This window comes from Hemitrygon akajei, chromosome 10, assembly GCF_048418815.1.
Source record: "Hemitrygon akajei chromosome 10, sHemAka1.3, whole genome shotgun sequence".
Classification (NCBI taxonomy): Eukaryota; Metazoa; Chordata; class Chondrichthyes; order Myliobatiformes; family Dasyatidae; genus Hemitrygon; species Hemitrygon akajei.
The window spans coordinates 3,262,059-3,274,984 of NC_133133.1; the positions used below are offsets into that span (position 1 = coordinate 3,262,059).

General features: G+C 43.2%; 1 protein-coding gene across 5 annotated transcripts in view; it reads right to left on the reverse strand.

Annotated features, from left to right (window-relative positions):
* Positions 1-5,425: 5,425 nt before the first annotated feature.
* Positions 5,426-12,926, reverse strand: part of fgf13a (fibroblast growth factor 13a) — a 489,639-nt gene continuing 482,138 nt past the window's right edge. For all 5 annotated transcript variants that reach the window (XM_073057755.1, XM_073057751.1, XM_073057753.1 and 2 more), the window contains one exon: positions 5,426-6,831. In XM_073057755.1, coding sequence (XP_072913856.1) covers positions 6,698-6,831 — 134 coding nt within the window. In that variant the 3' untranslated portion in view covers positions 5,426-6,697. The remainder of the gene's footprint in view (positions 6,832-12,926) is intronic.

Sequence of the window (12,926 nt, forward strand, 5' to 3'; positions counted from 1 at the left end):
ATTATATTAAATATTTAGTGCAAAAACTGTTGAGTAAGTGTTCATGTGTTCACTGTCCATTCAGACATCTGATGGCAGTTGGGAAGAAGCTGTTCCTGAAAAGTAGAGTGTGTATCTTTAGGCTCCTGTACCCCATCCTTGATAATAACAATGAGAAGACAGCAAGATCTGGTGGTGAGGATCCTGAATGATGAACACTACCTTTTGAGGCATCACCTTTCGAAGATGTCCTCGATGCTGGGGAGGCTAGTGCACGTGATAGTGCTGGCTGAGTTTACAACTTTCTGCAGCTTTTTTCAATCCTGTTCAGTGGCCCCTCCAAACCGGTTGGTGATGCAGCCAGTCAGAATACTCTCCACAGTACATCTGTAGAAATTTACAAGTGTCTTTGGTGACATACCAATTCTCTTCAAACTCCTAATGAAATATAGCCACTGTCGTGTCTTCTTTGTAACTGCATCGATATGTTGGCCAAGGATAGTTCCTTACAGATATTTACACCCAGGAAATTGAATCTCCTCACCCTTTTCACTTCTGATCCCTCAAGGAGGACCAGTGTCCTTGATTTGCCCTTTCTGAAGTCCACAATGAATTCCTTGGTCTTACCGTCTGTTGCTGCAACACCACTCGACCAGCTGACCGATCTCGCTTCTGTATGCCTCTTTGTCACCTTTGAAACTCTGCCAGCAATAGTTGTGTTTTCATTATAGATGGCATTTGAGCTGTGTGTCACCACACAGTCATGGATGTAGAGAGAGTAGAGCAGTGGGCTATGCACACACCCTTGAGGTGTGCCAGTGTTGATTGTCAGCGAGCAGGAGATGGATTTTCGATCCACACAGACTTTGATCTCCCGGTGAGGAAGTAAAAGATCCAGTTGCAGAGGGAGGTTCAGAGATTCAGGTTTGGAGTTTGTTGATTAGAACTGAGGGTATGATTGTATTGAATGCTATGCTATAGTTAATAAATAGCAGTCTGATATACGTAAGTATTCCTATTGTACAGGTGATCCAGGGCCGAGTAGAGGGCTAGTGAGATGACCTCTGTTGTAGACTAGTTGTGGCAATAGGCAAATTGCAGCGGGTCCAGGCAGGAGTTGATTCTAGTCATAACCAACCTCTCAAAGCATTTCATCACTGTCGATGTGAGTGCCACAGGGTGATAGCTGTTGAGGCAGCTCTCCCTTCTCCTCTTGGGCACTGGTCCATTTGGTGCTTTTTTAAAACAGGTTGGAGCCTCTGACTGCAGCAGTGAGGAACTGAAGATGTCCTTAAACACTCCTGGCCATTGAGTGGGAGAGGTTTTCAGAGCCCTACCAGGCTCACGATCAGAGCCTGCTGCCTTGTAAAGGCTCATCCTCTTGGAAGATGTTCTGACATCAGCCTCCAAGACAGAGGTCACAGGATCACCGGATGCTGCAGGGATTCACAGGGATGTAGTTTTCAAAGTGTGCATAAAGGTACTGGGATCCTCTGAGAGCAAAGCATCACTGCCATTCAGGTATTAGGTTTTGTTGTAAGTAATGGCTGAAAACACTGCCAGAGTTAACGTGCATCTGATTTTTTTTTACTGAGTTAAGTATTGTATGTAATTAGTTTTGCTACAGCAAGTGTATGGGACATTGGAAAAAAAGTTGAATTTCCCCATGGGGATGAATAAAGTATCTATCTATCTATCTATCTGATTCCGTCTCTAACCTCAATCAGAACTGTCTTTTCACTCTTCAGGTAGCTGTCCATAGGTCATAGCTGGACCTCTTGTATATAGTAGTTCTGGCTCACCGGTCTTGCATACCACAGATCTAGACCTCAGCAGAATACGAATCCCCTGGTTCTTCCACAGCTTTTGATTTGTGCATGTTTTTCCAGCGGCCCATTCATATCAGGAAAGAGAGAGGAGGCAACTCATATCTCCGTGAGTGAGATTTAAAAAAGGAGTGCTTGTGGGTTTTTAGCATTTTCCAGTGGCCCAATCAAATAGCAATTGGTTAGCAAGGGCAAATAAAAATAAGGCAGGGACAAGCAGAGCAATCATTGTTGGAGCAGCCATTGGGAGAGTGGACCAGTGTTAGAGTGAGAGACTTTACTCATCAGGCTTCGGGGAGAACAGGCTAGAGCAATGTACATATATGGTAAGTTTCTTCTTCTTTATTCTTCATTCTTCATCCATCAGTACATTGTTGGAGCAGTGATATTGGCTCCAGGGACCACATTGTGTTCTTTGTGTGAAATGTGGGAATTCTGGGAGATCTCCAGACTCATAAGATAGCTCCCTGTGGAATGCATGGGTTTCTTCTAGGTATTCTCATTTTCTTTCCAAGTCCAAAGATGTATCAGTTAGTATATTAATTAGTCATTTCAAATTGTCCTGTGATTAGGTGAGGGTTGCTGGAGAGTGTGGCTATCTGATTGAATAAATAAATAATTAAGCTTCCAAAGTTATCCTAGCACCCAGTCAACCCAACCCTCGATGAAGTGGCTGTTAACGGTGACAGAATCAGCCACAGTATGTGAGTGAACAACTAAACATTAACAACTGAGTCAAAAACAATTAGAAAATAAGTAACAAATCTGGTTACAAATTTCAAACAGAAACTGAAATACTTAAGAATATCTTTGGGATTGAACGTGGAAAGGATGTTTGCTATAGTGTGTGAGTTTAGGACCAGACGGCACAAGGTCAGAAAAGAGGAATGTCCCTTTAGCACAGAGATGAGGAGGAATTTCTTTAGCCAGAGGGTGGTGAATCTGTGCAACTACAGACAGCTCTGGAGGTCAAGTCTTTGAGTATGGAGTCCAAATCATTGGACTCTGGCATATTCCAGAGAATTACAAATGTCAATCCACTCTTTGAGAAAGGAGGGAAGCAGCAGAAAGGAAATTATAGACAAGTTAGCCTGACCTCAGTGGTTGGGAAGATGTTAGAGTCAATTGTTAAGAATGAGGTTATGGAGTACTTGGTGGCACAGGACAAGATAAGACAAAGTCAGCATGGGTTCCTTGAGGGAAAATCTTGCCTGATGAACCTGTTGGAATTTTTTGAGGAGATTACAAGAAGGTTAGATAAAGGGGATGCAGTGGATGTTGTATATTTGGACTTTCAGAAGGCCTTTGACAAGGTGCCATATCAAGTTAGGAGCCCATGGTATTACAGAAAAGTTACTAACATGGTTAGAGCATTGGCTGATTGGTACGAAGCAGTGAGTGGGAATAAAAGGATCCTTTTCTGGTTGGCTGCCAGTGACGAGTGGTGTTCCGCAGGGGTCGGTATTGAGACCACTCCTTTTTATGCTGCATATCAGTGATTTAGATGGTGGAATAGATGGCTTTGTTGCCAAGTTTGCAGATGATATGAAGATGGTGGAGGAGCAGTAAGTGTTAAGGAAACAGGAAGGCTGCAGAAGGACTTAGAAAGATTAGAAGAATGGGAAAGAAAGTGGCAAATGAAATACTATGTTGGAAAATGCATGGTCATGAACTTTGGTAGAAGAAATAAATGTGCAGACTATTTTCTATGCGGGGGGGGGGGGGGGGTGATCCAAAAATCTGAGATGCAAAGGGACTTGTACAGAACATCCTAAAGGTTGAGTCAGTGGTGAAGAAGGCAAATGCAATATTAGCATTCATTTCAAGAGGTCTAGAATACAAGAGCAGGGAAGTGATGCTGAGGCTTTATAAGGCACTGGTGAGGCATTACCTTGAGTTTTGTACACAGTTATGGGCTCCTTGTCTAAGGGTTCAGAGGAGGTTCACAAGGATGATTCTGGGAATGAAAGGATTATCAGTTGAGGAACGTTTAATGGCTCTGGGCCTGTACTCGCTGGAATTTGGAAGGATGATGGTGGATTTAATTGAAATCTTTTGAATGTTGAAATCTCTAGATAGAGTAGATGTGGAAAGGATGTTTCTCATGGTGGGGGAGTCTAGGACAAGAGGGCACAGCCTCAGGATAGAGGGATAGAGAATCTTTTTTTAGCCCAAGGGTGGTGAATTTTTGAAATTTGTTACCACAGGCACTGTGGAGGCCAGGTTGCTGGGCGTACTTAAGGCAGAGCTGGATAGCTTCTTGATTGGACACAACATCAAAGGGAGAAGGCTGGGATGTGGGGCTGAGGAGGGGAAAAAAGAATCAGCCATGATTGAATGGCGAAGCAGACTCGATGAGCCAAATGGCCTAATTCTGTTCCTATGTCTTATGGTCTATGTTTAAAGCGGAGGTAGATAGGTTCTTGATTAGTCAAAGCCTCAAAGGTTATGCTCAGAAGGGAGGAGAATGGGGTTGAGAGGGATAATCAATCAGCCATGATGGAATGGCAGAACAGATTTGATGGGCCATATAGTCTAATTTTGCTCCTGTTTATGGTTAATATTAAAATAGATTAAAAGGTCAGCACAACATTCATGGGCCAAAGGGCCTGTACAGTGCTGTAGTGTTCTGTGTTCTTGTTCCAAAACTTTCAAACATAAATCAGTGTATTGAGTACAGAAGTTGAGATATTATGTTGAAGTTGTGTAAGACATTGGTGAGGCCTAATTTGGTGTATCATGTGCGGTTCTCAACACCTACCCACAGGAAAGATGTCAGGACAGTAAAATTGAAAGAGTGCAGAGAACTTGATGACATGAGTCACAGGGAAAGGATAAATAGGTCAGGACTTTATTCCCTTTATGAGAGATATTTGATAGAGGTACAGTATACAAAATTATGAGGGTATAGACAGAGCAAATTCATGCAGGCTTTCCCCCCTCAGGTTTGGTGAGACTAGAATTAAAGGTCATGGGTTAAGGGTGAAAGGTGAAATATTTAAGAGGACCAAGACGAAGATCTCCATTCAGAGGTTAGTGAGAATGCAGAACGAGCTGCCAGCAGAAGTGGTGGATGCGGGATGGATTTCAAAGGTTAAGAGAAATTTGGATAGGTAGGTCGATAGGAGGGGCATGGAGGGATATGGTCGAAGTTGTGTCCAACGGGTTCAGCATGGACTAGATGGGCAGTGGAGCCTGTGTTCTATGACTCTACAATTCTATATGCATCTTTCTTTGGGTTTAACACAGAGCTTCTGCTTCTACAGAGTGGAATAAACAGGCAACGGTTCAGACTGAGATTCTTCATCAGGACTGGAAAGGAAGGGGGAAAATGATAAACACAAAAGATTCTGCAATTGTTGGAAATTCAGAGCAACACACACAACATGCTGGAGGAACTCAGCAGGTCAGGCAGCATCTATGGAAAGGATAGAGTTGACGTTTCGGATCAAGATCCTTCACATGCGCGCACACGCACACACGCACACACACACACACACACACACGTACACATACACACACACAAATGCACACACGCACACACACATATGCAAGCATACACGCACACACACACACACACACACACACACATGTGTGTGCACACTCACAAATGAGCAGACTTTGTACCTTCATATAAATATTTTATTCAGTGCATCTGTTGGTATGTACAACAAATAATAAACAAGTCAAGAGTAGAGTAGCAGAGAAACTGCTTGTCATTATAACCCATGAAATGCGTTGAGCAGGTTATCCAACATGTTTAACACACAAATCCTAAGTCATGCAGCTCTATTCCGTTATCACCACCTTTCTCCCATGCAACAAATAAACCAAAATGAAAGTCTAAGCTAACAGACAGATTAACAACAACCTTTGTGTAGCAGGTGTTTCGGGTAAATTCCCCAAAGGAAACTTCATTCACAACAATTCCCACCATGCCCAGCACAAGAAAAGAATATCCGGTAGTGTGTTACAAATAAGACTTTCTTCTTTGTTATAAAAATGAAGTCACCCAAAACTCTACAGTTTCTTTAAGAATAAAAGTCACCACAATAAAGGTCAAAGTGCAAATCACAAGGTGAGAACAAGTCACAAGGGTGAAATTTGCTAACCAGTAGATATCCGGACTCTAGGTGTTACTCTAATATAGTACTGTTACTACAAATCTATAAACCCTTTCCTCAAGACTGTTTTCAGTTACAATTTGAACCACGGAGTAATTAGCCTGAGATGCGGCTTCATTCCGTCTGTTTTTGAGTTAGCAACCCTGAATAGCTTTTGAAAGAGATTCTATTAATTTGTTGGAGTATAAAAAACTATCGAACTGCAGTACAGCAGAACACTACCTATGAAGAAAAGAAAGGAGATGCTAATGTATCAGATGGGGCCGAACAGCACTGAGCCAAGAACATGATGCAATTAGATTTTGTGTGCTCCTCATTCCTTTAGTAAAACCCAAAGGTATCTACAATCCTCTGGTAAGAGCCAATGTAGTCTGAACTTTGTGTGTGTGTGTGTGTTCAATGTTGAAGTGTAACTTGCTCTTGGCTGACGAACAGGCTGTGATACTTTTAATGATTCTTTTCCCAGTGAGAAGTCAGACATCGGGATGTTTGGGGCATTTCTTCTGCTGCGCCACTTTTCCAAAATGAGGTTCCGTTGGCTCTCCAGGATGTCTGGAGAGCTGCACAAGCGCTTTCTCAGCTAAAATTATCAGGATTTATCCACCCCCAGAAAAACCAGAAGACCTAAAAGGCTGACAGGAGAGCGACTCTACCCAGCTCAGTGGCTGGTTTCCTGAGTCATTTTACAACAGAAAGAGAGTGTCTGCTAGTAATCGGTTGAGAGCATCCACTGGCGATGAGCCTGAACCTGGCAGTCCCTCCAGCTGGCTACGTTGATTCAGTCTGACTCACTGCCTTGCCCCCGTTTAGCACGGCCGAGGCACTTCTGCTTTTGGTGGGGGTACCTGAGCGTGACAGAACCTCCGCCAACTCATGGAGTGATGGCTCTCTGTAGAGGGCAACTGGAAGAAAGAAAGAGAAGACCAGTGTTAAAATTGCTTTGAGGTTGTACAAGGGAAAACATAAACACACACCAAATGGTAGAGGACACAAAGTGCAAGTCAGGTGGCATCAGGTCCCGGCCCAAAATGTTGACTCTGTGTTTCTCTCCATAGATGCTGCCTGGCCTGCTGAGATCCTCCTGCATTTTGTGTTTGTTACAAGGCCATGATGAAGTCAATGCGTCATCTTATGGTACAAGAGGTCCATTCAATAGTCTTTTAGCAGTGGGACAAAGATAATGATTAGCTTTATTGGTCATATGTACATAGGAACACGGGAACACGGTGAAATGCATTGTTTGCCTCAAATTAAATCAGTGAGGATTGAGTGGGTGACCCGTAGGTGTTGCCACGCTTCCTGTGTTGCCCAGAGCGATGCCTCAAGAAGGCAGCATCCATCACTAAAGACCCTTACCATCTGGGCCTACTCTCTGCTCATTACTAACAATGGGGAGGGGGTACAGGAACCTGAAGACCCATTCTCAAAGTTTCATAAACAGCTTCTTCCCCTCCAACATCAGATTTCTGAGCTGTCAGGGTCATCGAGAAGTACAGCACAGAAACAGACCCTTTGGCCCATCTAGTCCATGCTGAAACCATTTAAACTGCCTACTCTCATGAAACCACACTGTGACCATAGCCATCCATGGCCCGACTATCCGTGTACCTATCCCAACTTTTCTGAAAAGTTGAAATCAAGCTCGCATGGACCACTTGTGCTGGCAGCTCGTTCCACACTCTCATGACCCTCTGAGTGAAGAAGTTTTCCCTCATGTTCCCCTTAAACATCTCACCTTTTACCCTTACCCCTTGACCTCTGGTTGTAGTCCCACCCAACCTCAATGGAAAAAGCCTGCTTGCATTTACATTAGCCTAGAAACATAAGAACATTATCTCCTTATGTTCTACAATTTATTTCATAATTTATGATAATTTTGTCTGTGTACTGAACTGCTGCTGCAAAGCAACAAATTTCATGTCATATGTCATAAGAAAGGAAACTGTGGTTGGGAAGATGTTGTTGATTATTAAGGATGAGGTCAGAGGGTACTTGAAAGCACCTGGTACAATAGCTATAGTCAGCATGGTTTTCTCAATGGAAAACCTTGCCTGACAAATCTGTTAGAATTCTTTGAAGAAATAACAAGCAGGATAGATAAAGTAGAATCAGTTGATGTTGTGTACTTGGATTTTCAGAAGGCCTTTGACAAGGTGCCACACATGAGGCTGCTTACCAAGGTACGAGCCCGTGGTATTCCAGGAAAGATTCTAGCGTGGATAAAGCAGTGGGTGAGTGGCATGAGGCAAGGAGTGGGAGGGAGAGGGAGGGGTGATTGTTGCTTACGTGCGAAAAGGGGGAGCTGCGGGGACTTTGGGATTCTAATATTTAACCGTTGTTCATTCTTTGGGGACACTCCTCTGTTTTCATGGATGGTTGTGAAGAGAAAGCATTTCAGGATGTATATTGTATACATTTCTCTGACATTAAATTGAACCTTTGAACCTTTAAAGGGAGCCTTTTCTGATTGGCTGCTGATGACCAGTGGTGTTCCAAAGGGGTCTCTGTTGAGACCGATTCTTTTTACTTTACATGCCAATCATTTGGTTGATGGAATTGATGGTTTTGTTGCAATGTTTGCAGACGATATGAAGACAGATGGGGAGGGGCATGGGGTTTTGAGGAAGTGGAGAGGCTACAGAAGGACTTAGACAGATTTGGAGAATGGGCAAAGAAATGGCAGATAGAATACAGTGTCAGAAAGTGCATGTTCATACACTTTGGTAGAAGAAATTAAAGAGTTAACTATTTTCTAACTGGAGAAAAAGTACAAAAACTGAGGTGCAAAGAGACTTGGGAGTCCTTGTGTAGGATTCCCTAAAGGCTATTTTGCAGGTAGAGCCGGTGGTGAGGAAGGCAAATGCAATGTTAGCATTCATTTCAAGAGGACTAGAATATAAATGCAAGAATATAATGCTGAGACATTATGAAGCACTGGTGAGGCCTCACCTGGAGTATTGTGAGCAGTTTTGGCCCCCTTATCTTAGAAAGGTTGTGCTAAAACTGGTGAGGGTTCAAAGGAGGTTCATGAAAATGATTCTAGTATTGAGTAGCTTGTCATATGAAGAGTATTTGATGACTCTGGGTCTGTATTCACAAGTATTCAGAGGAATGAGGGATAACCATGCCTTAAGCCTTTGCCTGACAAGGCGTGAAACAAAAGACTGTGTGGCGCACCACTCCTCACACAGACAGTAGGTGGCCGTTGACTCACAAGGAGTTCATCTGTCCTTTGCCAGGTTTTGTTTTTAGTCCTACACCCTCCTCCCTGGTTAACCGAAGTGCACTGGAGGTGTGCCGGCTGAGTTGCCAACAACCCGAACTGAGACGGTAGTACTGGGCTATGTGGTACCAGTAGCAAGACAAGGCCTGAGTCGATGTAGTAGTAGGGATAACCTCATTGAAGCCTATCAAATGATGAAATGATTTGATATAGAGCGGATGTGGGGAGAATGTTTGCTGTGGTGGGAGAGTTTAAGAGCAGAGGACACAGCCTCAGAATCGAGGGGCATCCTTTTAAAATGGAGATGAGGAGGAATTTCTTTAGCCAGAGAGTAACTGTGGAGGCCGATTCTTTATGTACATTTAAAGCAGAGGTTGATAGATTCTTGATTGGTCAGGGCATGAAGGGATATGGGGCGAAGGAAGGAGATTGGGGCTGAGAGGAATATTGGATCAGCCATGATAAAATGGCAGAGCAGACTCAATGTGCCAAATGGCCCAATTCTGCTCCTATATCTTATGGTTTTATATAAGACAGTGATAATAAACTTGACTCTGTGTGAAGGAAGCAGGACAATATTGCTTGGGCCTTATAATGTCTGCTCTGTGCTGTAGAAACCAAGTACAGATTCAAATACCACTTCACAGAACATTTCTATTCAATCTCCAGGGGATTAAGACACAGGTGTAGAATTGGGCCATTCGGCCTTTTGACAAATTGCCTCTTTAACTCTGTGTTCCATTTATTTTGACATCTATGGCTCTGGTCTTCTCCAGTGAGATGTGGGATTTCAGGAAATCTAATGGGCTCCTTGATGACTACATCTGCAGGAAGAGTTCCTGACTGACATGGTCAGGAACTGGAACTGGAGCTGGATGCACTCAGCAGCATCTGGGAGGCTGAAAACCTCATGGATGAAACTTTTACTGAGGTGGTCACACCCAGCTTGCAACCTTCCAATGGGTGACCACCAGGAGAAGTAAGCGGAGTAAGCAGTCTGTGGCCACTCCACTCAGCATCAAGTATACTCCTGGGGGGGATGACCGATCAAGCTGCCAGGCCAGTGGCATTGTGACCGATTCGAAGGCTTAGCAGGCAGAACAATAGTGACAGGAGAGTGATAGTTATGGGGACAGATAGAAGCAAGCAAAAGTCAGAAATCTCGGTTCATTTCAGAGGCATTGTATACCCTCCTGAACATGAAAACCTCTGGGAGAGTTTGCCACTTTTCCTTGCTCAGAGGCCAATGCTGGTATGAAGATTTCCATCAGGAAATCTGCTGTGTAACACACATTTGAAAATCCAGTTTCCGAACCTCTCTGGCACTGTATTAGTTACAGCACTCTCATTCCAACCACACCTTCCTTAACGTACCTACATTAAGGTTGAGAGGTGACTTGATAGGCATGTACAAGATGATAAGAGGCATAGATAGAGTGGACAGCCAGAGACTTTTCCCAGGGCAGAAATGGCTAACACTAGGGAGGATAATTTTAAGGAGATTGGAGGAAAGTATAATGGTGGGGGGTTGGGGAATGTCAGAGGTAGCTTTTTACACTGAGAGTGGCAGGTGTGTGGGATACCCTGCCAGGGGTGGTAGTAGAGACAGAAATGTTAGGGGCATTTAAGAAACTATTAGATAGGCACATGGATAATTAAAAAATAAAGGGCTATGCAGGAGGAAATGGTGGATTGATCTTAGAATTAGTTAAAAGATTGATGTTGTCTATTTAATATTACAGTAATATTGTAAATATATAATTTGATTAAGCATTTTTTATTTGTTTACATAATTCATATGGGTTTTATGTAAAATTATGTGAATAGCATAAGTCATTATGCCTCCATGTCATATGTGCACATCTTGCTTCAGTAAAATGATACTAAGACATACATTCATGGCTCTATGTTTCCTCTCAATTACTGTTATGCTTTGGAGTTACAAAAATATTCCTGCTGTCACAACCCTGTGGCCAAAAGGCCTGTAATGTTCAATGTTTTAAGAGGAGTTGAGTCCAGGAGCAAGAATGTGTTGTTGCAATTGCACACAGACTTGGTAAAACCCATACGTATTGGGTGCAGTTCTGGTCTCCTCATCTGAGGATAGATGTTCTTGTTACAGTGGGGGACTAATCTGTGGGATGGCTTAAGTAGTGAGATGGGCTTATTGAAGCCTGTATTGACTAGACTATGGAAGAGCAGGAGAGAATCTCAAACAAACCTACAAAATTGCAAGTTCAAAGTAAATTTATTATCAGCGTCACAATATACAACCCTGAGATTCATTTTCTAGCAGGCATTTGCAGTAAATACAGAGAAACACAACTGAATCAATAAAAGACTGCACTCATCAAGCAGATAAATAACCACTGTGCATAAAGCAACAAATTATGCAAATACATAAATAAAAATAAACAAATAAATACACCATAAATACTAGACATGAAATATCAAACATGAAAGAGCCCTTGAAAGTGAGTCCATAGGGTGTGGTAACAGCTCAGTGATACTGAGTGAAGTTATCCCCTCTGGTTCAAGAACCTGATGGTTGAGGGGTAATAACTGTTCCTGAACCTGGTGGTGCAGGCCCTGAGGCTCCTTTACTTCCCTCCCAATGGCAGCTGTGTGCTGCGAGGTGGGGATCCTTGATGATGGATGCTGCTTTCTTGCAACAGCGCTGTATGTAGGTGCACTCACTGCTGGTGAGCACTTTACCCATGATGGACTGGCCTGTGCCAAATACATTTTGTAGGCTTTTTCTGTTCTAAAAGGACAGGATACAAGGGTGGGGTTGTATTCCTGAAAGCTGGAGAGCTCTGAAGTAGGTCTCTCAGGCTGTTGGTTTTGCCAGTTAGAGCTGAGAACGGGAGAAATTTCATCATCCAGAAGTTGGTGAAATTCTCCACTCAGGAGACTTTGGAGGCTCTTGGCTGAGTCTAGCCAAGACCAAAGATACAAGATTGAAAGCAGGGTCACAGCTAGACAAACTATATGACACAAAAGCAGAATTAGGCCATTTGGCCTTCAAGTCTGTTCTGCCATTTCATCATGCTGATTTATTATCCCTCTCAATCCCATTGTCCTGCCACTCTCCAGTACCTTTACTAATCTAGAAAATATCAAACTCCACTTTAAATATACCCAGTGACTTGATCTCCACAGCCACCTGTGGCAATGAATTCCACAGATTTATTTACCACCCTCTGGTTAAAGAAATTCCTCCTCATTTCTGTTCTAAGGTGATGTCCTTCTATACTAAGGCTCTGCCCTCTGGTCTCAGGAAACATCCTCTTCATATCCAACTACCTAGGCCTTTCAATATTTGATGAGATTTCCCCCTCATTCTTCTAAACTCCAGTGAGTACAGGCCCAGAACCATCAAACACTCCTCATACATTAACTCTTTCATTTTCATGAATCTCCACTGGACCCTCTCCAACGCCAGCACATCCTTTCTTAGGTAAGTCTGTCAACTGCCTTCTTCACTACCCTGTCCTATTGGGACACTGGGTTCATCAGTTAGGACAATGAGTATGGGAGTTATGATGTTTTGTTGCAGTTGTGCAACATATTGGTGAGGCCACACTTGGAGCATTGTGTACAATTTTGGTTACTCTGCGTTACACTGGAAAGAGTGCAGAGAAGATCTATGAGGATTCCGTTAGGACCTGAGGTGCTAAGTTATGCGGAGAGTTTGGACTGGCTCAGACTTTATTCCTTAGAACAGAAGCGATTGAAAGATGACCTTGTAGAGGTGTTAAAATCATGTGGGGT